Source organism: Acomys russatus, chromosome 17, assembly GCF_903995435.1.
Source record: "Acomys russatus chromosome 17, mAcoRus1.1, whole genome shotgun sequence".
Taxonomy (NCBI): domain Eukaryota; kingdom Metazoa; phylum Chordata; class Mammalia; order Rodentia; family Muridae; genus Acomys; species Acomys russatus.
The window spans coordinates 11,432,126-11,457,958 of record NC_067153.1 but is presented as its reverse complement, the minus strand read 5'-3'; the positions used below and the strand labels follow the sequence as shown (position 1 = coordinate 11,457,958).

At 44.1% G+C, this 25,833-nt stretch overlaps 1 protein-coding gene across 9 annotated transcripts in view; it reads right to left on the bottom strand.

Annotated features, from left to right (window-relative positions):
* Window positions 1–6,732: 6,732 nt before the first annotated feature.
* The window catches only part of Ptk2 (protein tyrosine kinase 2), a 172,316-nt gene continuing 153,215 nt past the window's right edge, over window positions 6,733–25,833 (bottom strand). For all 9 annotated transcript variants that reach the window (XM_051159553.1, XM_051159546.1, XM_051159547.1 and 6 more), the window contains 6 exons: window positions 20,064–20,126; window positions 17,895–17,934; window positions 17,502–17,608; window positions 12,275–12,430; window positions 10,226–10,306; window positions 6,733–7,656 (listed from right to left, as the gene is read on the bottom strand). In XM_051159553.1, the coding sequence (XP_051015510.1) occupies window positions 7,444–7,656; window positions 10,226–10,306; window positions 12,275–12,430; window positions 17,502–17,608; window positions 17,895–17,934; window positions 20,064–20,126 (660 nt within the window). In that variant the 3' untranslated portion in view covers window positions 6,733–7,443. The remainder of the gene's footprint in view (window positions 7,657–10,225; window positions 10,307–12,274; window positions 12,431–17,501; window positions 17,609–17,894; window positions 17,935–20,063; window positions 20,127–25,833) is intronic.

Genomic DNA, 25,833 nt, shown 5'->3' with positions numbered 1-25,833 from the left:
GACAAAAACTAAACAGAAATGCTGGAGCTAACTGGCATCATAAACCAAATGGTCCTAACATATATCTAAAGAACATTTCACCTAAACCCAAAAGAATAAACCTTCTGTACCTCATGGAACTTTTTCCACAACTGACCACATATTAAGGCACAAAGCAAGTCTTGACACAAGAAAATTAAAATAAAACCCTGCATCCTATCTGACCATCATGGATTAAAGCTCAGTATCAACAGCAACAAGAACAACAAAAGGCTTACAAACTTTTACAAACAGAAACGGAACAACTCACCATTGAATGAAAAATAGGTCAAGACAGAAATTAAGAAAGAAATCAAAGACTTTCTAGAATTCAATGAAAATGAATACAAAACTGACTCAATCTTATGAGACCCAATGAAGGCATTTCTAGAGGCAAGTTCATAGTACTAAGCACCTACATAAGAAAATTGATTTCATACTAGTAACTTAACAGCACACCTGAAAGCTCTGGAACACACAGAAGAAATTACACTCAAGGGCTGGAGCAATGGCTCAGAGCTTAAGCACACTCTGGAAGTCCTGAGTTCAATTCCTAGCAACCATATGGTGGCTCACAACCATCTATAATGTGACCTGATGCCCTCTTCCGGTCTGCAGGTGTACATGCAGGTAGAGTGCTGTATACATAATAAATAAATAAATAAATCTTAAAAAAAAAATCACACTCAAAAGGCATAGACCAAAAACAAAAACAAAACAAAAAAACAACCCCCCCCCCCAAAAAAGCTTAGGGCTGAAATCAATTAAATAGGAACAACACTCAGGAGGAGAGGCAGGCAGATTTCTAGGAAGATCAAGTAGTCCTCATCCCAGGGACAAAAACGAACAAAAAGTCCCACAAAACAAAACAAAAAACCCCAACAAAACACAAACACAAACAAAACAAACAAACAAGTGACAGCTCACGGTAGCAAGGATGTAGAGAGGAACACTCATCCATTGTTAGTGGGAGTGCAAACTTGTTCAGCCACTACACAAATGTGGCAGTTCCTAGGAAGATGAGAATTGATCTACCTTAAGATCCAGCTATACCACTCTTGGGCATATTACCAAAGGGTGCTTCATCCTACCAGAGACATTTGTTTGACCATGATCATTACAGCTCTACTCATAATTGGAAACAACATAGATGTCTCTTCATATAAGAATGGATAAAAAAAGTGGTATGTTTACACAAGGGAATATTACTTAGTCATTAAAAAGGACATCATGAAGTTTTCTGGTAATTGGATAGAACTAGAAAAAACAAAAAACAAACAAACAAACAAAAACAAAAAACCAATCCTGAGGTAACCCAGACTGAGATATATAAGTATGCTATGTATTCATATATATGTGGAAATTAGCTGTTAAGTCAATGATAAACAAGCTACAATCTGTAGTACCACAGAAGTTAGGTATAGAATAAGAGACAAGGGGGTACCGATAGATCGTATTAGGGAAGAGAAATAGAACAGATAGCCATGTATGTATGTATAGATAGATGGGAGGGTTGGAATAGGAGGTCAAGTGGGTAGTGGGAAAGGAGAGGGGGATGAGGAAGGGAATATGGGGAGAGACAGTTAAAACTAAGGGCCACTTGAGGGGTAGTATGTAAACCTAATATAATAGAAGGTCCCAAAAATATGTACATATATGAAGGTGATCTACATGAAATTGCCAAGTAATGGGGGGACAGAACCCCAACTGGCCATCTCTTGTCACCAAATGAAGCTTCCAGTACTGGGACTGGGTTACATCTAATTGAGTTGTTGGCCAAAGGGGGTTGTTACCAAGATTATAGGTTGCTTTCCACACACTGACAGCAAGCTGTTGAGTACGTCTACACCACTCATTGAATATGGAGAAGTAAAGCTGGTGCCTACATAGAGCCTTTACCCCTCTGTTCTAACATCCTTGGTACACGAAGGTACTCTGGATGGTACCAAAGGAGGATTGTAAAGACCAACCCAGCTATAAACCCTTTGATCAACAATACTGTCCTGCCTGCAAGATATGCTAGGGCAATGGTGGCACAAGCTTGTGGGAATAACCAATCAATATGCTTGGTCTACAAAATGAGTCCAGGAAAGCCAAGGCTACGCAGAGAAAACCTGTCTAGAAAAAGAAAACACCCCGGGCACGGTGGCGCACGCCTTTAATCCCAGTACTGGGGGCTGGGGGAGGTTGGGCGGGACAGTGGCAGAGGCAGGCAGGTTGCAGTGAGTTTGAGGTCAGCCTGGTCTACAAAGCAAGTCCAGGACAGCCAAAATAACATAGAGAAACCCTGTCTCGAAAAACAAAAATTAAAAAAATAAAAGTAAAAAACAAACAAACAAAAAAACCCCACAACACAGCAAAACAAAAAGAATGAGGCAACATGCAAGGGGCCTCCATAGGTCTGCATACACTATAGCTTCCAGATTAGTGTTTTAATGGATTCCTGAGTGTGTAAATGAGTGAGTCTGATGCTTGGGCCTTCTCTTAGGCTCTTTCCTTTTGTCTTATACAATTCAGATGTAATAGTTTTTTTTTTTTTTTTTAATTACCTTTAATCCCAGCACTTGGGAGGCAGAGGCAGGTGGATCGCTGTGAGTTCGAAGCCAGCCTGGTCTACAAAGTGAGTCCAGGACAGTCAAGGCTACACAGAGAAACCCTGTCTCAAAAAAATTATTTATGTGCATTGGTGCCTGAAGGTATATCTGTGTAAGGCTGCCAGATCTTGAAGTTACAGGCAGTTGTGAGCTGCCATGTGGGTACTGGGAATTGAACCCAGGTCTTTTGGAAGAACAGTCAGTGCTCCCAACTAAGCCATCTCTCCAGCCCCCGGGTACGGTAGCTTTTTAAAAAATTAAAAAAAAATTTATTTATTTATTTTAAAAGATTTATTGATTATGTATAGTGTTCTTGCCTGCATGTACACCTGCACACCAGAAGAGGGCACCAGATCTCATTATAGATGGGTGTGAGCCACCATGTGGTTGCTGGGAATTGAACTCAGGACCTTTGGAAGAGCAGCCAGTGCTCTTAACCTCTGAGCCATCTCTCCAGCCTTATTTTTGTTTTTTTGAGACAAGGTCTCTCTGTGTAGCCTTGGCTGTCCTGGACTCGCTTTGTAGACCAGGCCTGCCTCTGCCTCCCGAGTGCTGGGATTAAAGGCATGCGGCACTACACCCAACTTTAGTTTTTTTTTTTTTTTTGTTTTTCGAGACAGGGTTTCTCTGTGTAGCCTTGGCTGTCCTGGACCCGCTTTGTAGACCAGGCTGGCCTCGAACTCACAGCGATCCACCTGCCTCTGCCTCCCGAGTGCTGGGATTAAAGGCGTGCGCCACCACGCCCGGCTCCCAACTTTAGTTTTTTTATCTTAATATATTATTTTATTTTGTTATATTGAAAAAAAAAAAAAGAATGCACTGAACCAGGTGTGGTGGCTCACACCTGTAAGCCTCGTCATGCGAGAGGCTAAAAGAGGGAGAATTACTATAAATGTGAGGGCAGCCTGTGTTATATGTCTCAAAACAAACAAATAAATAGAAAAAGAGACCTGTGGAAAAGCCAGCAAACAAAACAATACAGCCACCAATGAGGAAGGCACATTATAAATTGGAAAGCTCTGAGGTCACCAATGTGAGGCTGTGAAGAAGCCTCCATTATTCCTGACTAGGCCACAAGGCACATGGCTGGTAGCTGTCATCTTGGTAGGCAGTCAGGATCAAGCTGAGTCATTTGAAAATTTGATTGTCAGATGAACTCTCTACCTCTTTAAACTTGACCTCTCCATCCTTCTCGTTTAATGAGGGCTGTGGGTAGCTTCTACATGGCACTTGCAGCTTCATGTTCCACATCTGTCCTCTGGCCACACACTGCTGCAACACCTCTGTTCACCTCTACCTGTTCTCATAGCCAAGGTATCTTTACCTTTAGGGTACAAGGTAGGACTCACCTGTGAGTCTATCTTGGAGGAAAGGCAAGGGGGCACTGGAAGGTGGCACGAGGCAAAGGTGCTGGATGTGGGGAACACTCACCTGCTGCAGCTGGAAAGCTACAGCACATATGGCAGAATCTGGTCATGGTAAAAGGGGCTAACCTCTGAGGGATGAGGGGTAATACCCTCCTTTGGGCATGCTATGCAAACACTCCGACAGAGCCTCACCCTTGGCTGAAAACTGTTCCAAAGATGGAGAATGGACTCAGGAGAAGTAACAGCTCAAAACGCTGACAATCCTTGATCTTTTCTTCAGATGACCTAAATGTCACATGTCCAAAGGAACCAATTTTGCTCCTAAGAGTTACATGTTTACCTGAGCATTTGCTTCACAGTTTCTGAGGCCTGCATCACTAGTCTTCTCCAAGACTCCTAGTTGTTTTGTCTGCCTTTGTCACTCAGTTCAGGGAAAACCTGGGAGAACAAACCCAGAAATCCCCTTAAAAAGTGACCTGTGTAGCTGGATGTGGTGGTATATGCCTTTAAACCCAGCAATTGGCAGGTAGAAGCAGGTGGATCTCTGAGTTTGTAACCAGAATGGTCTACAAGGTGAGCTCAGGACAGCCAAGGCTATAGGGAAACCCTGTCTCGAAAAACGAAACACAAAAAAGATAACCAATTTGTGTGCTCTTTCCTGGGGAAGACTCTCTCCTGCTCTCAGCATTCCTTAGTTACCTGTAATTCTTTGTGTAGAGTTGAGGCTTTCTGGTCTTTCCTTAGTCCATGTTGGCATTGAGGAGGCCAACTCCACGACGGACTTCAGTTTCTTGTTAGCTTGGAGCAGGCCTGAGCCTCCGTTCCTCAGAAATGAGCTCAGAGGTTACAGGGAATATCACAGATAATGGGCAGCACTTCAGGGATGGCCTAGCCACCTGGCCTTAGGGAGATAAGGTTTCTCAAGGTTAGTTTACTGTGGGCCTAGAAATCCTTTTCAGTTTAAATGCTCCCATCATATTAAAAGTCACCCACCCCTCCCTTGGAATTCCCCTGAATACCTTTAAAGAGCCTGAGAGCTCACCTTGGGATCGCCATTTTGTCTAACTGGTGATACCAGCATACTGGACTTCTGCAGAAATAAAGGTCCCTTGCTTTTGCATATGGCTTTGGACTCCTGGTGGTCTTTGGGGATCTAGCAATCTGAGCATAACAGCATGTCCACTAATGTCCTTCTTGTTCAGGTAGCCATGTTAAGTGAGACTTTGTGTAGCTTCTCTGACATTCCTAGGAGACACATCTCACAAGAAATGCCTACTTCTCTGGCTCTCACAGTCTTTCTGGCCCCTCTTCTGTTATGATCTCTGAGCCTTCCTTGCAGGGGTTGTATTATATTTATCCATTGAGACTGCCCCTCCAAGCTCTGCATTTTGATCAGTTGGGTTTCTGTGATGGTCTCTGTTGCATACAGAAGCTTGCTTGATGAAGGGATAAGGGATAAGGACTAACTTCTCTCTCTCTATAAGGACAAATGTTCAATACATATATATAGGTTTGTTTAATATAGTGGCTCTCCTCTAAGATCCATAATCTCAATAACCAAATTTTCCCCCTTTTCTAGACAAGGTCCAACTATATTGTGTTGGCTGGTCTAGAACTTGTCATGTAGATCAGGCTGGTCTTGAACTCACAGTGATCTGCCTTCCAAGTGTTGGGAGCTCTGTAATTTTGAATCAAGATGGAATGAAAGCAAAACGTAACTCACGTCTATTACTTATACACTGGAGAGGCTGAGGCATGAGAACCGTCTTGAGTTCCAGGCTAGCCTGGCATACAAAGTGAGCCCTTGTCTCAAAAAACCAAACTGGGGCTGGTGAGCTATCTCAGTGGGTAAAAAACATTTGGCACAGTCTGATCTGAATTTGGTCCTTGGAAACCATAGTAGAGAGAGAGAGCCAAATACATACACACACACACACACACACACACACACACACACACATTTGGCACAGTCTGATCTGAATTTGGTCCTTGGAAACCATAGTAGAGAGAGAGAGCCAAATACATACACACACACACACACACACACACACACACACACACACACACACACACACACACACACACACACGAGTAATAATTAAATATGTTCTAAAAACCAAACCAAGCCAGGCATAGTGTTGTGTACTTTTAATCCCAGCACTCTAGAGGCAGAGGCAGGCAGGAGGATCTCTGTGAGTTCACGGTCAGCCTGGTCTACACAGTGAATTCCAGGGCAGCCAGACCTATATAGTGAGACATTAACTATCTCAGAAAACAACAAAAACAACAAAACAAATAAACTTCCCCCAAACAAAAACAAACCAAAGAACACCTAGGACAGAATGGAAGGCAGGTTAGGCAGGGTAGAGTCCTCACTTGCATACAAGAAAAAGGAAGAGACTAGTTATTTGTGAGAGCTCCTGTAAGTGACCATTTCTCACAGATCCCCTGAACACTTTTAAGCGATTTGAAAAGAACCCTCCTCCACCACTTTAAAAAAAAAAAAAAAAAAAAAAGTGACTGGACTGCAGCCTTTACCAGTGCCACTTTTCTAATAGGTCAGAGTAACTGTACAATTCATTATATTCTTCCTGAGAATAATTTACATCCCTCAACAAACTAAAAGGAAGGTATACTTTCAAAACAGAACACATGGTATAATGTTTGTACATCTAAAAACTACATCCCTGTATGTCCTGCGGTGTCCTCCCTGGGAACAGACACAATGAAGATCAGTTAGCTCCAGTGGCTGTAGAGTCAACATGGCTTTAATCATTCTTATAAATTATATAAAAATGGAGAACAGGGATGGTTCTGGAACTTCTTGATGCAGCTGGGAGTGCTCTGGTACAAAACTGGCACAGAATTCTGGTGAGCAAAGACAAGAGTTTTCGTCAGTTTTACAGATAGTTTGCAACCCAATGCTTCAATATCCACTTTAAAGAAAGTGGAGACAGGAAGGGCAGAGTCCTCTTCCAAAACCACTCAGTCTTCAAAATATAGCTTTTATGCACTTTCTCTATAAATGAGATTAGCATATTGCAACCCAGCCTGGACAGGAACTCAGACAGGAAAGATAGTCAGTCTCCAGGGTTTCAGGGAACCCTCCCTCCTCAGACACTTCTCTTCAAACTTGAAGCCATGGTCAGTAGGAATTACCACTTCTAGGAGCCCACGTCCCAACTCAAATACCAAGTGTTTTTTTTTAAAAGCTTCTTAATGTACAATCTTCATTCTCAGAAAAATGCCACATTTTGGATCCAGATTTTTCTGAACATTATTTAGAAAAATAACAAAATCAAACCCACGTATAAGTGGTTAAACTTATACGAGTGACTTTCAGCTAGCTGTCATTCAGTTGAAACTGGGTGCGGACGACTGAGGACAAGGTTACTTCCTCGTTGCTGGTGGAATGCTAGAGAAGATCTCCCAAAGGGCAGACAGCCTGTTCAGTGGCCAGTGGCTCAGTGTGGCCGCGTCTGCCCTAGCATTTTCAGTCTTGCTTGATCAATAACATCAAGTAGATTCTTGGCATCCACAGCTAGGGCATGAGCAGCTGTCAGCATCTGCTTCTTGTACTCCTGCTGCAGGCTAGTCATGACGTACTGCTGTGCCAGCTTCATCTTGCTGATAAGCTCACCCAAGTCAGAGTTCAGCAGCTTTTGTGCCATCTCGATCTGAAAAGACAAGAGAGGGTCAGGAGAATAGCTCCCAGGTACCTGTCCTGAGTCTGTCTTTGGGCTTCAAAGACAAAAATAAAATAAAATAAAAACATATTTCTCTCAAATAAACTTTGCTTAGAAGTAACAAGATGAAGTGTGCATGGTGCTGCACACCTGCAATCCCAGCCATTTGGGAGCCATAGGCAGGCAGCTCGGTGTATATAGGAAGTTCCAGTCTAGTCAGGGTTATACAGTTAGGGGAGAAAAGCCTCATTTTATAATCACAGAATGTGACAGAACCAGGAGATGATCTAGTCCAAAAATGCACCCGCTAACATGAATAACCATAATACCACACGGCCTGATGAAGGCCACACAGGAGAAAGACCAAGGTCATGCTTTTTTTTTAAACCATGCCTACTCTTTCAGGCCTTTTGTTCACTATTTTTTTAATATTAAACAAAACAAAAACTTTTATTATATATGTTACATGTGTACATCTTCCATGTGTCCAGGTGATTAAGGAGGCCAGATGAGGGCTTCAGACCCCACAGAGCTGAATTACATTTGGTTGTGAGTTGGCATGTGGGTGTTAAGAACTGAATGAGGGTCCTCTGCAGGAGCAACAAGTGCTCTGAACCACTGAGCCATCTCTCCAGGCCTTTTTCTATGCTTTGTCTTAGTACTCTAACTATTGGCTTTCAATAGCTATTGCTTCCTGTTGCCAGTGTCAGAGGACACCCTTGGGCCATTCTGCAGGGCTCACAACTCTTCTTGCTAATTTTTGGTTTGTTTGAGACTCGTCTCTTTATGTCATTGTGGCTGTCCTGGAATTTGCCATGCAGACCAGGCTAGCCTCTGCCTCTGGAGTACTGTGATTAAAGCCATGCACCACTGTGCCCAGCTCTCCCTGCTTAATTAGTGAATGGTGACCAGGACCGAGACATCTGTTCTTTCTCTCTCTTATTTTATTTTATTTTGGCTTTTTGAGACAGGGTTTCTCTGTGTAGCCCTGGCTGTCCTGGACTCACTTTGTAGACCAGGCTGGCCTCGAACTCATGATGATCCACCTGCCTCTGCCTCCTGAGTCCTGAGATTAAAGGCGTGTGTCACCACGCCTGGTTTTTTTTTTGTTTGTTTGTTTAAAATTTATTATGTACACAGTGCTCTGCCTTCATAACAGAAGAGGGCATTAGATCATATCATAAATGGTTGCAAGCCACCACGTGGTTGCTGGGAATTGACCTCAGGACCTCTGGAAGAGCAGACATCCAGGCCTACATCTGCTCTTTTTGTTGTTGTTTGTTTTGTGAGACAGGGTTTCTCTGTATAACAGCTCTGGCTGTCTTGGAACTCCTTCTGTAGTCCATGCTGGCCTCGAACTCACAGAGATCCACCTGCCTCTGCCTCCCAAGTGCTGGGATTAAAGGCGTGTGCCACCACCGCCCAGCTACATCTGCTCTTTTAATGATGCCAGGGCACTGAGCACTTTGGGCTGTGGATGCAGGAGTGAATTACATCTGGTGGGAGAGGCCTTCAGGGAGCTCCTACAGCTCAATGGCATAGTGACTACAGGAAGTAGCACACAGAAAGCCAGTTCTTTGCCTTAAAAAGACCTCACAGAAGACAGCTGGATTTGGTCTAGACTGTACAAGTAAATCAGCTTCAACAAGAACCATGCTCAGCTGACCTTTATTTTGCTCAAGGTGACTTGCACAGTTGGGGAAGGAAGACATAATCTAGAGAACTGTTCTAGAAAGATGGCTCTGATAGCAGAGTGAAGGTAAAATGGGAAGCATGGGGACATTACAGGCACTCAGGGGAGGTGATAGGGCTGTGAGAACGAGACATCCTAGAGTTGTGTTGTCTGCACATGTATGTGCTAAGTAACTCACACCACACCAATAGGGGGTGGCCTACTCCACCCTCTTCATTAGGCTCTGAGTGGGTTTCTATGACACGATGGGACATGAGTGTTAGATGTGTCAGCTAACACCATTGCCTGGGGAGAAAAGGAGGAAGAGTGTCCTACTGCTGCAGCGCCCACTTGGGAGTGGCAACCCAAACCCAAAACCCAAACAAACAAGAGGCAGGCTTTTTGGTCTTGGGTGTTCATCACTCCACTTTGAGATGCTCCTAGAGAGAACCACTCCAATGGGGTTTGGGGCTCCAGCTGCTGCTCTGGGTTCCAGGGGCTGCTGTTGCAGTCACCTTTGCTGAATTGCTGGTTTGCTGTTTCAGGGGTCTCCTAGAATCCTGCCTGACTATGCCAGTGGAATCATTCCAAGGAACTGAGTCTAAAAAGGTCGACTTCTCCTGTTCCCATTAACCTCTTTTCTCTCCTGTCTAGGGTAGGTGGGCTGGAAGGGAGGTGTAAGCATTAAAGAACCCCAACAGGCTTGCTCTTCCCTCTCCTTCGGTCATACCATCCTGCTTCTCTACAGTACAGGAACAATGAAGCCAGGTGCGCTCACAGGCTGAAATCTCTGAAACGTAAGTAGTTTATCTTGGGCACTTTGATGACTGAGACAGTGTCACAGCTGTCCTCTAGCATGACTCCCCTCCCCCCGGAACTATGGCCTACCTCTCGATGTGTGCTGGCTGGGAGAACAGGAATGGTCTCATCCACAGTGGCCAGTAAGGTCCGCAGGGCCAGGCCAACTTCCTAAGACAAGAACCAAAGCAGGATTAGGCCAACACCGATATTGTTCTCTTGGGAATGCACTTTACTGCTTTTCTTTCTGCCAGTTGTAAGGAAATTTTCTTCTTCGTTTAGACAGTGTATCATTATGCAGGCAAGGCTGACCTAAACTCACCATAATTTTTCTGCTTTAGTCTCCCCAATACTGAGATTACCAGCATGAACTGCCACACACAGCTCATATATAAGAAACACATATACCTGTGTGCGCTTGAGTACTTGACCAGTGTTGCATGTTACTAGGCTCCTGTCCCTGAATATTCAGAACCGTCTATCATTTGCTCTTCTGCCCAAGGACAGATACTCACATCAGAAGCTCCCACAGCAATGTGAAAAGTAACCCTTTCCCTTTTGTTCCACTGAGCTTCCAGACAGACGGTAGAGCCTTCACAGCTCAGGCTAGCAGGAAAAGGGCATACCCTTCTTCCAGTGCATTAGATCTGGCTAAAGAGAGGTTTCCCCTACCTGGAGGCAATGTGGACCTGATTTGGGAGCATGATTGGGAGTTTTTCCTCTATCCAGAACTATGCAGAAATTGTAAAGAAAAGGCCTGGGTGTGGTGACATCCTCCTGTAATCCCAACACTTCTGAGAATGAGAAGGAAGACTGCTCAGAGTTTAAGGCCATCCTGGGTTGTATGAAACAATGAGGGGGGAGGGGTAAGGAAGAGGGAGGGAGAGAGGGTGAGGAAGAGATAGGAATTGGGGGAAGAGATCTGAGGATTTAGTATGCTCTAACACACAAGTGAGCCAGGCATGAGTACACAAGTATGGTGGCTCATACTTGTACTTCCATAAACCCAGGCTTTGGGAGGTTAAGAAGAATCTGTGAAGTTCATAGCCAGCTAGACTGAGCTATATAGTGAGATACTATCAAGAAATAAATCTCCTGTCTCTCCCTCTAGATGCTAGCACAGCAGGTGTGTGTCACCATGTTATTTACAGGACAAAGGGGAAGAAAGCCAGAGTTTTGTATGTGCTAGGCTAACTACCGAGGTACGTTCCCAGCCATATACCATCCCTTTTTGAGAAAGGGTTTCTCTGTATAGCCCCGACAGTCCCGGAACTCCATCTGTAGACCAGGCTGGCCTCGAACTCAGAGATCTGCCTGCCTCTGTCTCCCAAGTGCTGAGATTAAAGGCATGCACTACCACTGCCTAGCTGTAAGATCCTAATCTTAAACCTCAAGTTTTTGTATTGATATTCTTTTTGCAAAAGACTTTTATGTGCCAGAAGAGGGCACTGGATCCTCTGGAGCCTGACTTAAAGGTTGTTGTAAGCTGCCATGTGCATGATGGGAACTGAGCTTGGGTTTTTTGCTAAAGTAGCAAGTACTGTTTTTAGTGTGTATGGATATTTCCCCCCTTTATGTATGTCTATGTACCACATGCATGACTCATGCCAGAGGACAGCATAAGAAGAGTGTTGGGTCTCCAGAAGCTGGAGTTATAGGGAGCTGTAAGTCACCATGTGGGCTCTGAGAATTGAACCAAGATCTTCTAGAAGAACAGCAAGTGCTATTAACCACTGAGCCACCTCTCCTTCCCCATACTTTTTACTTATTTATTTTTTGTTTGTTTGTTTTGTTTTCTCCTAAGACAGGGTTTCTTTGTGTAGCCCTGGCTCTCCTAGAACTCACTCTGTAGATAGAGATGGCCTTAAATTCATCGAGATCCACCTTCCACTGCCCCCTGAGTAATGGGAATAAAGGTACACTCCACTAAACTTAGAAGCAACAGTAATTAGAAGACTCTGCTTCTTCAAGGCATTCCCAACCTAGTGCTTGCTGATAGGAGCAAGTGAGAGCTACAGCAATTCCTGAGGATGTTTCTCAGTGACACTATCACCATCTGGGTCTTTACATCCAAAGCATCAGCTCTGGCTTCCCTGGGAAAGGAGGCCATCCCCGCCATACAGAGTGACTGCACTTTACCTTCACCATAGGGACGTACTCCTCTGGAGGGGCTGGCTGGATTTTGCTGGACATTTCAATGACAGCCTTCACTAGGCCTGTCACGTTTTCATACACCTTGTCATTGGACCGGTCCAAGTTGGCAGTGGGAGGGGGGCTGATTTCCTGGGGCTGAAGCTGATAAAACAGAAGCTGGTCATTTCTTGCTCTCCAGGAGAGAGTGAGGTATCACCACAATTAAGCTTGAGGGTCTTTAAAAGAGATCAAAGCCGATACAGAGGTAATAGATTTTCTTGTTTTTCAGGACATAGTTCAGTTTGAGGATGACGGTAAAGCAAGTCATCCAAGGGACAACACACAAGGCAATGACGTCTTCTAACTTTGAGCTCAGTTAAAGGAAACGGGAAGGAATCATATACACTAAAGTACACAGATTCAAAGAGGCAATTAGATGTCCCAGACTCCCAAGTCATTCACAAGGGAAACAACCCAGAGAATTTATAACCAATAATTTATTTTAGGGAAAGCTACCGTTGCACCACTAAGTAATTAAATACTCAATGTCAATACAAAGTTCTGCTCACCTCTGCTGCCTTCATACACCAATAGTGAAATGCTCATGCTCTTTTCATGATGATAGATGTGGACTGACAAGCATCGGCTTTTGGCAGACACCATTTGTTTGCATAAAACGACTCACATTCAAGTGGCAGAGAAGGGACGTCCTGCCAGTCCTATGCTGACAGTTGGGTAAACCAAGGTCGGAAGGGCTTGGCAAGTAGTAATGAAGATGAGCATATGGAAGCCTCAGGTGTAAAACATGTATCCAGGACCTGGGCACAGAGCTGCCACAGATATTACCTATGGTATCCTGAGTGCTGAGGGCAGATTGACACAGGCCTCCTAGGAAAGGCTGCGTAGTGTTTCAAAACCCAAGTTGTGTGTATATATTTTGGAAAGATTTAACTGTATAACATCTATTCAATTATGGATCAGCTATGGCCCTCAGGCTATACCAGATTTCTGGGTGCCTTGTTCAGGCACATTGGAACAGATAGTTGTGTCTAACTTCACTGTAAAGCTGGTCATGTACCAGTCTCTGGAATATGTTCTTTTTGGCATCTGTCAGTCATCATAGGTGACAAACAAAGCAAGTGTGCCCTCCCACAGGGCTATCCACATGCTACTCCAGAATCACATGCAGAGAGCTGGATGTGATATAGCGAGCCAGACAGACATACAGACATAATGTGCTTACCCTCCACGGCTATTGTCGAACAGAAGGTGAGGAAAAGTTAAAAGAATTTATCAGAGAAAGGGAAAAAAGAAAAACAATATTAATAAGGCAGTAGAAAACTCCCATATAATACATGAGCAGAACACCTGGGCACTAGCTACAAGCCTGCTGTGTGCTCTCTGCTCACACTGGCTGTCAGAAGCGCCTGTGTCTGCCATGACCTCTTTGCACAGCACATTACCAGAGCTCTGCCATGCAACATTCGTTCCCATGAGATAAATGAGGAGAGCATGCAAAGCCTGTGAGTGGCAATGGGCAGACGTGCAAGAGTCTAGAGAGCAAAGCTCTTTGTGAGCAAGGAGAAGGGTATGTGTGATCAGTAATTTGCCATCTGACTCCCAGAAGACTGCGAAGAAACTACGCTGCCCCACAGTTACTGCACATGGTCTCTCAGCCTTAAGTCCTTGAATCTTAGGAAGCATTTAGCCACTGTCTAAGATGGACTTATGGCTAGGGACTATGTCCAAAGACCTCAGAAACTTATTTTTAACTCTCTTTCCTATATATTTTTGTTGTCTTATGTGTACACGTTTTAAAATCTTTTAAAGCAGGGTTTCATCGTGCAGTCCAGGCTAGTCTTAGACTCTTGGCTCATCTGCTTTAACATCTCAAAATGCCTGAACTGCTGGTATAAATCAGGCTGGCATTTTTGTTCGGTAACTGGGTGGCTTTCATGTTTTATTTCCTCAGTTCAACCCCTAGCTATCTTTCTATGAACAGACTGGCATAGGATATACAGTAGACTGCCACCTACAGACCTATCTAAAAATCACCATAAGCTCCACAGAGCCTTCAGTTAAGAGATGTCAACACGCTGGGTGTGGTAGTGCACACCTTTAATCCTAGCACTTGAGGCAGAGGCAGGCAGATCTCTGTGAGTTATAGGTCAGCCTGGTCTACAAAGAGAGTTCAAGACAGCCAAGGCTACACAGAGAAACCCTGTCTCTAGAAAAAAACGACAAAACAATGCTAACACCCAGAGATTTCCTGGCCACTGATAATCACAGTGCAGTCATCTGTCTCTTCACAGGTGGTGTGTTTAAACAGTACAAGCACAGGAAGGTGTGTGGGATTCTTGGAGGAGATATTTAAAGAGCATTACATCAATATATGAAATAACTGTTTAGTTTCAGTAGGCCAATGGAAACTTAGCTTAAGCTGCCTAAAGTTTATTTTTCTTTTGCATGCCACCTTTTGATCAACGAGTCATAGGAAAATATTGTCATGATGCCTCTAGGACCCTTCATAGTGGCCTACCAGAAGCCAGAGCTTGGCTGGAGAAACATCTACTGTAGATTTGTTGTTGTTCAGAGTTTTGATAACTTAGAACTCCTGGAGTGGCAGTTGAAAATCCACCATCCCCTAGAGACAGCCACAATTCCTACTCTGCTTAAAACCCAGAGAAGGAGCCAGGCGTAGTGGCGCATGCCGGTAATCCCAGCATTCAGGAGGCAGAGACAGGCGGATGGCTCTGAGTTCGAGGCCAGCCTGGTCTACAAAGTGAGTCCAGGACAGCCAAGGCTACACAGGGAAACCCTGTCTCGAAAAAAACCAACCAACCAACCAACCAAACGAACAACAACAACAAAAAAGAGCGCCAGAGAATGAAAAATAGGACATGTGAGCTCAGCGGTAAACTGCCTGCCTAGCATGAGCACTAGGAAACAATAGAACAAAGAAAATTGGAGACTGATTGGCTAAGTGTTATTTTGGTGAATTGAGTTGCACATATTCAAGGCAAACTGTTTTTACACCAAAAATTTAAAAACTCACAATTGTTCCTTTAGGGTTTAATTACCTGTACCAAGCAGATAATAAAAAAGACATATACAACTTTACCTAGATGAAGTAAGTCTATTTCTCTCACAAGATTTCTCCTTATATAATACCTATATTAAGGGTATTCTCAGATATACTAAATCATGATGTTAGTCTCATCACGAACTATGGAGTAAGGGAAAACGTCAGGGCTCTAGGCCAGCTGTTCATCCTAACACAAGACAGTTCAAAGGCCTGCTCTTGTGGCTTCTGAAGATGAGAATAATTCACTGCTCTAACTTTTCCTTTCTCTTTTCAAATGTAAAGATACAATATCAGGCAGAATTATATCTTTGCCTTGCCTGTCTCTTTCCCAGAATACCCAGTGTTGTTGACAGAGCTGGCCAGAAGCTGCCTGGTTTCATGGAGCTGACAACAGCTAGCAGGTGTTCTAGGTCTGATCCCCTTGGCAGGGGTACCCTAGTCAGTTCAGCTGTGTCTATTCCACATAATTGCACAAGTATGTGCCCCAGTGGGTCCATGTCATCTCGGGAACGGCCATGGCAATGATGCCCTCCCTCAGAGCCACAGAGGGTGGCTCTAAGCACGGTGAAGATGTGCACTGAGATCACATCACTTTGATCACTCCAGAAGAGCACACTTTCAGTGTGCAGTCCAGGATCCTTGGATAATGGCATGCTGATCCAATCACTGGCTCTGAGTGACCTTGAATAAATGGTTCTACTTCTGCGAACCATTGTTATCTAGTATAAAAAACATGACTATACCAACCCTGTGAGACTGATGGCAAGATCTGTCACTGCAAGTAGCAGAGGCAGCACTAAATAACAATCTATACTCATCTGATTTAAGATTTCATCCATTGCAACATGCATTTTTTTTTTTTTTAAAGACAGAGTCATGTTATGTAGCCTTGAACTCAAATCTTCCTGTTTGTTTCCTGAGTGCTGGGATAAAAAACACTACCACATGAATGATACATTGTTTTGTATGTCTGCGTGACTGCATGCACATGTATGGAAGCCAGAGGTCAACCTCAATTACTGCTCCTTAGGTGCCATCCATCTTGTTTTTATTTTACTGTTTTGAGACAGGGTTATCAACTGTGTAGCTCTGGCTAGCCTGGAACTCACATTCTAGACTAGGCTAGCCTTGTAATCAGCGATCTGCTGCATAGATTACTATGACTGCAGAGTACTGGAATTAAAGGCATGTGCCACCATGCCCATCCATCTTGTTCTTTTCAGAAAATGTCTCTTAATGGGACCTAAGGTTCAGTGATGTGTTGGGGTAGACGGCCAGTGAGGCTCAAGGATCTGACTATCGCTACCTCACTAGTGCTGAGATTTTGAGCATATGCTACCACACCTAACTTTTTGACATGGGTTCTAGATTGAACTCAGGTCCTCAAGCTTGTGTGGCAAGCACCTTAACAAATGACCTGTCCCTCCTAGCCCCTCACTAAAAAAGCAAAGCAAACAAAACACCCTCCTCCAAAAAAACCAAAACAAAATTCTAAACCACTAAGAAACACATTCTATCCCTATTCCAGAGCTATTAAAATGCAAAACAATGAAATATAGGACGCATGGAAAGACAGTCTGTCACCCTGAATGAGAAGTGAGGAGGTCCAATCTTTACAGACTGGACTAGAAGACAAAGGTGGAGGGTAGGGTTGGGCTCCTCCTTCCTGTTCTCAGGACAAAGATCCAGGAAGAGGCATGGATATCTGGTGACACACCCTAGGAAGATTGAGGAGTCCCTCCAAGAGAGGCTCCAGTAGTTCTTTTATACAAACAATTCTGAGCAGAGGGGAAAACACACTTTCCAAAAGGGCATTTTTTTTTTTTTTTTTTTTTTTAATAAATATGTGTAGACAACAGTGATCTCTCACTATCCCCAACATCTTGGCTTCATTTAAAACAAGTACCATCTCATTTATTCCCATCTGGCTAGCGGATGCTGGCATAAAGTCCCTCAAGACTAGCATGCTCAGAGAGTCCAATCAAGAAAGAGTCCATTCAATATTTTCTAAATCCTGAGAAGTTCAGAACAAAACTAAATCCTGGGTCTTCCTACAGTTCCCTTGTCAACATCCCTAAACACAACATGTGCTGAGGACTCATGACTCCAACCCGCAACAGACAATACTGCACAGGCTCAGATGCCCACCTTGACACCCTCGTTGTAGCTGTCTCCAGGGCTGCTGATGCTAGACAGGTTGCTTAGGTGGCCAGGTGCTCCAGGGCGAGGAGGTTTCTTTGGTGGAGCTGCAGGATCTGGAAAATCAAAAGGATTCCATTGCACGTTAGTGAGAAGACTTCCAGGCACCTGCAGCCCTACTGCTACCTAGCATTGCTACAACATACAGGAAGCTCATGTACTAAGAAAGGGCTCCTGACGATTTATGTAAGGTCAGCTTTCTAGTACTCTAGGCACAGACCTAATGTGAACACTACACTAGTGTGCAGAGGAAGACTGTGACCATTATAGGGCACTCCACTTAAATCCCTCTCCTGCCAAACCACAGGTACTTCCTCACACACAATGCATTTCCTCACTTACCTGGTTTCCCCACAGGCTGGTAGATGTGTTGGTTTCCAGTCTGTGGGAGAAGAAAAGTTCAGTCAGCATACTGCTGTATGTCAGATCCAACAGCCTACCTCCCTTTCCCCTGTTCTTTTTCTTGAGTTCTCTGCTGGAGTCTCAAGATACCTGACAGCCTCAGTTGGGTGTGATTAGGCAAGTAACCAATGTATTTGAGTGCTGGCTAGTTTTATGTCAACTTGACACACAAACTAGAGTTATCTGAAAAAAGGAAACCTCAATTGAGAAAATGCATTTATAAGATCCAACTGTGAGGAATTTTCTTAATCAGTGATTGGTGGGGGAGGGCCCAGCCCACTGTTGGTAATTCCATCCCTGTGCTGATGGTCCTAGATTCTATAAGAAAGCAGGCTGAGCACTCCAAAGGAAGCAGGCCAGTAAGCAGCACTCCTCCACACCCTCTGTGTCAGCTCCTGTCTCCAGGTTGCTGCCTCATTTGAGTTCCTGTCCTAACTGCCTTTCCTCCCCAACTAGCTTTTTGGTTATAGTGTTTCGTTGCAGGAACAGAAACCCTAAGACATAAGATACCCTGAGATTTAACACAGTGGTCTCAAGGTCTCATTGTTCGCCATTAAAGGTCTAAAACTCGAGGCCCTCATAGGGTGTGCTCATCCTGCTGGCTGCTTAGGACCCCCACCACTCCTCTAGCTGATCACTTAGATGATAGTAAGCATATAGTCAAAACAATTCTAGTAGGAGAGGACCTGGTTGTACTGGTTGCTAGATGTCCCAGAGGCACTGTTTGTCAGGACCCAGTGTTATCTAGACCACTCTACAGGCCCAGTCAGGAAATAACAATTCACAGACAGCCCCAAATCTACCTCCTGCTCCCTGCCTTTTCAGGGTTTCTCTGCAAAGCACTGACTGCCCTGGAATTTGCTCTATAGACCAGGTTGGCCTCCAACTCAATAGATCCACCTGCCTCTGCTTCCTGAGTGCTGGGATTAAGGCACGTGCCACCACTACCTAGCTAAGTCCTAAATCCTTTTATCCATGGATGGATTAAATAAAAGTTCTACCTAAGACAAGCCCTTCTCCAGCTGTACTGCCTAAAACTGTATAGATGCATGTGTTTATCTGTGATGGCAGGGTCTTTCTATGTAGTCTAGGCTGTTCCTCCGCCCCCATGGTTTAAGATTTATTGTAGAATTAGGTGTTTCTGGGGAACCAACCAAGGACCTCCTGCAGGTAAAGTGCATACTCTATCACTATGCTGTCCCCACACCCCAGCTCCTCAGGGAAAAGGTGTGAAGAATGATTCTCTAACAATCGACTTTTACATGGTATTTTTTATTTCACATGTCATCCATTTACTCATTGTTAGGAAAATTACTGAGCCCCTGCTCTGCTCCTGCTGTGGGTACAAAAGAGATGACTGCCCTATGTGGCTGACAGCAAAGTCAAGAGAGATAGTGGGCACATGAAGTACACCATGAATTCTGAGCTGAGCCCTGAGGTGAGGACATGCAACAGTTTGGAAGCAGGAAGTGCCTGGGGAGCATCCAGGTAGCCTGAATGAGAGGATCCAAAAATCAGGGCCAACGTGGACAGGCCTTTAACAACACTATCCGTGGGTTGTGTTGTACTCATAGGCCCAGGAGTAAAAACTCACACACAGTATGAAAGTGTCTCTTCTCAGAGCATTCTGGAGTCTATTTAACAAGGTACACATGTACAGAACAAAACCCATAGGTAGTTGCATGAATTCTGTCTTAGGGGCTAGCTGTTTAAAGAAAATTCAGCTATTTCTGCCCTAATACTCAGAAGAAAGACAGCTTGCTCGAGTAAGTTTTAAATGACCATGGGAAAATTTGTAATCATGCCCAGCATGACGTGGCAGACCTACATCCCAGGAGGTGGAGGCAGGAGGGAGTTTAAGTGTAACCTTAACAACTGTGTGTAGTTGTTACCCTTATCCTTACAGGACAGTAACTCGCTATCTCCGAAGAATCTGGTACACGGCACATTTTGACAGTCTTAGATAACATTCATGTACTTTACAGAAGGGTATTCTATTCCTTATCATGAGTGTCAGTATGCTTGATGTCTCACAATGAATGTAAAAGACTCCATCCAGCACAGCAGAATTTGAGACCAAGCTCTGGGACAGTAGAGGTAGATGCTTACCGGACTCTGAAAACTCCCATCCTCCCTGTCCATGCTACCTCGAGAGAGCCTCACGTCTGGTTTCTGAAATTTAAAAAAAAAAAAGGGCCAAGATCAATTCATTGATATGTGTATGTTATTGACATATTTTTGGGCTTAAGCCCATCACTTTATACCCAACTCTCACACACTGCAGTCCCAACCCCTTGACAATACAGCTTCCAGCAAGTCTTCTTGCCTCTACCCACAATGATCTCAGTGTCATTGTGCTGTTTGTGTTCCCAAGTGGTACCTATTTCTTAGATATGTGACCAGCCCTCGAACATGTCAGACATGTGCTCTACCAGTAAGCTTATGCTCAGCACACATGTCAACCTGAGGATTTCTATCTTTCTTTCTTAAATATTACATATTTATTTAGTGTGTATGTGCATATGCATATACTATGGTGCATGAATGGAGGTCAGAGGACGACCTGAGAGAATTGATTTTCTCCATCATATGGGTCTCAGGAATCAAACTCAGGTTGTCAGGCTTGGTATCAAGTGCCTTTTACTCACTGAGCCATTTTATGTGTCCCTTTTTTTTTTTTTTTCGAGACAGGGTTTCTCTATGTAGCCTTGGCTGTCCTGGACTCTCTTTGTAGACCAGGCTGGCCTCAAACTCAGAGCGATCCACCTGCCTCTGCCTCCAGAGTGCTGGGATTAAAGGTGCACACCACCACACCCAGCTGGACAGGAATTTTTTTAAAGCTCCCCCCCAAAAGATTATTATGTATACAGTGTTCTGCTTGCATGTTCACCTGCAGGTCAGAAGAGGGCATCAAATCACATTATAGATGAATGTGGTTGCTGGAAATTGAACTCAGAACCTTTGGAAGAGCAGGCGGTGCTCTTAACCACTGTGCCATCTCTCCAGGCCTGGACAGGAATTTTTAAGATGCTGGAGTTTACAAGGCAGCCTGGGCCAGTGAGACAGCTCAGGCTTCTGACTTCATACTCATGTTGCTGGAAAATGTGTACGGCTTTCAATGCAGAGACTTTCCTCCCTAAATGCCTGTAGTGGGTCCGAGGGCCGCCACAGTAGGCTGTTCTCTGGCAGGCAGCCTTTGCTACTATTTCCTCGTTCCTGTGTTGATTTTCTTTCATAAGGACTGACTAGGTCCTCTGTGTGACAGGAACACAGAGTAGGCTTTATGTAGACAGAACTTCCACATGTTAAACTTTATAAAAAGTCCTTTTTTAGTCGAGTACTGTACATATAGTAGTAAGAAGCCAAGTAACTATTTTTAAGCAGTGCTTGGAAGAAAAACAAGTTTCTCATTAGACTGCAGTTCTGCCCTGACTGCTAGCATTTTGGCAAAGGAGTCCGTTAGCAATTACAGCAGTGATTCACACGCACAGGCCACTTAATAAAGGCCACAATCTTGATCTGGGGACAGGATAGGGGACACAGTGCAATAGAAAGCATTTCCTGTCAAGAGGTCATATGACATCAAGCAGGCGCTGCTTTCACCAAAATTATTCTGTGCAGGACCATGATCTAGGAAAAGATCACTGACCCACCCAAGCACTTGGTAACTGACTCAGTAGATGATAGTAGCAGCTAACAGCAGCAACCTCAAACCTAGCACGAGCTCTGGAAACCTAAGTCTTCCAAGCACTAGTTACTGTGACCTAGGGGGAAAAGTTTTGGACAGTGCTATGCCTAGAGGTAGTCAACTTTCAAGTAATAGAGTGCATTGGCTCACAGCCGGGAGGAGTACAGCTCACAACTGCTGAGGGACATGGTGGATGTCTTCATAACCTTCCACAGAAAGCTGGACAGGAACATTTTTAGGATTCTGGAGTTTATAAGGCAGCCTGGGCTAGTGAGACAGCTCAGCAGGTGCACTCAGTTGTGACAAACCTGAACTTGAGTTTGGGCACCACATTCCATGGTGGAGGGAGAGAACCAGCTTCTCAATATTATGATAGTGCACATACATATGCACAGATGACAACATTTAGAAGAAATAAGGAAGTTTGGCTTGTTTACTGTATTTCCTTAGAAATGTCATTTTCCTATTGATTTCATTTCATAAGAGTATTGATCTATAATGGTTTACACACTAGATACAACCATCATTTCCTACACACACAGCTCTCTGAGAAAAATATACTACATTCAGACTGCTGAAGCACTGAGGATCCAACAGAGGGCAGCTGCTGAACTGCCTTTTAGCATGGTCTCTTGAAAAGTGGCTGCACATTCTCACTAGTGCCTCGGGCTCAACAGCTGCGGGTATTCTGGGGCTGGACACAGGGATAGGCATACAGCCGCGAGGTACAGGAGCCCACAGATACATGCAGACGAAGGCACACATTCAGATGGGAGGAGCACCTCTGCAGACAGGCATCTCTCCTGCTCATACATCGGCACACTGGACCCTGATTCCGTTCTCACATGCACTTCCGCTCAAGGGCAGGGGCATACACCCAAATATCAGTGGCAACCCTCCAGAGTGTCTCTGCTCCCAGACATATGGGGAGTAGGAATAATTTTGACAAGTCAGATGCACAAGCACAAGAAAATGCTTACTGACTCCAGTGCCCAGAACTTTCTATGTTAAGCACAGAGCCTGGATGAGATGGGAGGGACACAGACTGTTTCTAGGAGCCTTCAGTTTGGCAGAGAAAATAGAAGAAAACAGAAAGAAGTGACAATATTTCAGAGAACATTTCGTTGTGATTTAAATAGGCCAGTAGTCACTAATCTAATAGCTTCTCACCAGCCCCCACGTGGAGCTCAAGAGGGAAGCCCTTAGGCTTGTCTGCTTCCTCCTTGACCACTGAATGCTCTGCCCATCTCCCTTCAAGGGCTCTAAATGGAAATTAATGCAACTGCAGCTGGCACTCTGAAGAGAGCAAGTGGCAGGAGATACTTTGATGTTTTGATTGTTCTTTATATCAAACTAGGATGAAACATTGTCTACTCTGTGCCCACCCTCCAGGTTCACCCTGGGGCTCTATACCTGTTCTCTGGGGCTGAAAGGCACTACTCTCCAGACTCTTTTTTAAAAAGCACTTAACTTTCCTTCTATGTCCACTGCTTCATTAGTTTGTCTTTTTCTCACCATAGGCAATGTGCAGGGGTACTGCATCTGCCTTACTGTTGTGTACAGTTGCTCATCAGTATCTGCCTATGAGGAGCATTGTATGGTCAGGGAAGGTGTGATGGTGGCATGACTCAGAACCAGGAGGATCTGGCCATAGTGAATGTGGGAGAAGGCAAAAGAGTTACAACACCTCAGCTTTTAAAGGCTAAGGGAAATGACATGAAAACCAAAGAGAAAGCTAATAGAGTTAGTTCAGGATCTGGTGACTTTTTATGTGTTGATAACAGCCAAGAGGAGGTGGAAGGGAACAGATGAGGATGAGGGGAGGAAACTGCTTTGAAAACAACCGAACAAGGAACTAGGATATCATCACTCAGTTGATAAGCATCAATCAAAACTCAGAATGAACTAATACAAAGGCCAGCTACGCACATACTTGGAGCTACCAGTGTAGCTGGAGGAGGCTAGAGACATCCTGCACAGTTAGCCTTACCATGTGCTTCAGAATGGGAGTTGGAATGCTCACAAATAATATCTAAGAAAAATACAGGCACCCCTGTTCTGACGAGAATTCCTTAACTCCCTCAGAAGACTAGCTCGGGTCACATCTGACTAAGCCAGTCCCATGACCCCACGTCATTACCCACGCTCTTCCCAATGCCTGGAATGTATTTCCTGTGCCTATTTGCTTTTCAAATTCCAGTTTCTCTTTTAAGACTTAGCTCACACATCATCTGAACTCCAATATCTCCCCAGCACCACAGGGGGCATAGAAGCTCCTCTTCTCTTTTGACCTTGTTGGCAGAATAACCTAGTGACAGCAGCAAACCTCTGTTCAGTGGCATCATACATAGCACACTTGCACTGAAACTATCAGCAATTCAAAGAATTTCATTTTTAAAAATGCAAACAAATGTTACGTGTGTGTGGTAGGGAGGCTTTCTGGATTAAAAAAAAAAAAAAGCTTAAAAGATAGGTCAGGGAATAATGGTGTATTTTTAGATTTATTCCCAAATTGACCATGAAGAACAGGAGAATTAAACACCACACTTGCTGTTATTATTTTATGGCATGACTTAAAATCTAGATCCTCAAACTATAGAATACTCTTTTTCTCTAAAGGGATATAAATGTGATGAGGAACCTGTTAGTTCTATACAGTAAACCCCAGTTCCACAAAGAACATGCAACAAAGCTGGAGGGCCACTCTGCACAGCGTGTAGGTCTCCAGTACTGACACGCTGCTGTTCTGCATGTGTACCTCACTTCTGTGAGGAGGCACAAGTCCATCCATTCAACCATACTCCAAATATTTCCCAGTAAATGTATTTTGTGTAGAAATGTTAATGGTGAACTCTGGGATTTTAATGGACAACTACAGAATAATAAATACATTAGCTTTCCTCCTCCTCCTCTTTTTTTTTTTTTTTTTTTTTTTGGTTTTTCAACACAGGGTTTCTGTGTGTAGCCTTGGCTGTCCTGGACTTGCTCTGTAGGCCAGGCTGGCCTTGAACTCACAGTGATCTACCTGCCTCTGTCTCCTAAGTGCTGGGATTAAAGGCATGTGCCACCTTCCGCTCAGATTAGCTTTCTAAGTGGTTATAAATTCACAATGAATTCTGAGGCACACATGGCCAAAAGATTAAGATGGACAAAAGATTAAGACTATGGCTGGAGAGATGGCTCAGCAGTTAAGAGCACTGTCTGCTCTTCCAGAGGTCATAAGTTCAATTCCTGGCAATCACATGGTGGGTCACAACCATCTATACTGGCATCTGATGCCCTCTTCAGGCATGCAGGTGTACATTCATCTACATAAAATAAATCGGGAAAAAAAAAAAAGTCCTAATTGCACAGGTGGCTTGAAAATTGAATTACTTTATACAGGAACATTATATAGAAAATGCCAGATGAATACAAGCAATATTGTCATTGTTTACTGTCCTATTACCCACTGTTAACTTTGATAAGAACATGTGTTAAGAGCCAATGTAATGTCCTGAAGGGATAGAGACTTGAAACGTGGAATATGTATACATTTGAGGTTGAAACAGAAAGAAAACACTGAGGGCTGACAAGAAGACTGAGCAAGTAAAGGCAGCTGCCTCCAAGCCTGATAATCCAAGAACATTCCCTGGTGGCATGACTCCTCCAAACTGTTCTCTGACCAAATTGTACTCATGCATGCCAGGGCACACTGAGGCCTCCCTTCCTGCCCCCCAAATAAATGTAATTAAAAACAACAATAACAACAACAACAACAACAAAATCCAAACACTAAAAACCAGAGCCTTCCCACTGTTATCCACTTCCTGGCTCCTATGAGTACACTGTTGGCTGTTCTCGTAGATGGTCCCAGGACTTCCCTGGGAGTACAACTCAATGCATTAACTGTCTTCATAAGCTAAAATATGCTCCACCAGTCTGAGTGCAAAAGCTTTCATTGTTTTAACTTTAGTTTAAACAGAACAGACTTTGCACTCAAACTAGTGGAGCGTGCTTTAACCTGTGCAGATCAGTGTCAGAGCAGTCAAGTAGGATGGCTGAGGCTCTGAGTTCAGTCCTCCAGACAGTGCTAACACCCCTCTAACAAAAAGAAAGTTAGAATCAAATCCTCTTGAAGTCTTCAGAGTACAGTTTGAAACCACTGCCTTATAATACCATTACTGGTTGAGTTAAATGCTTCTTCAAGGG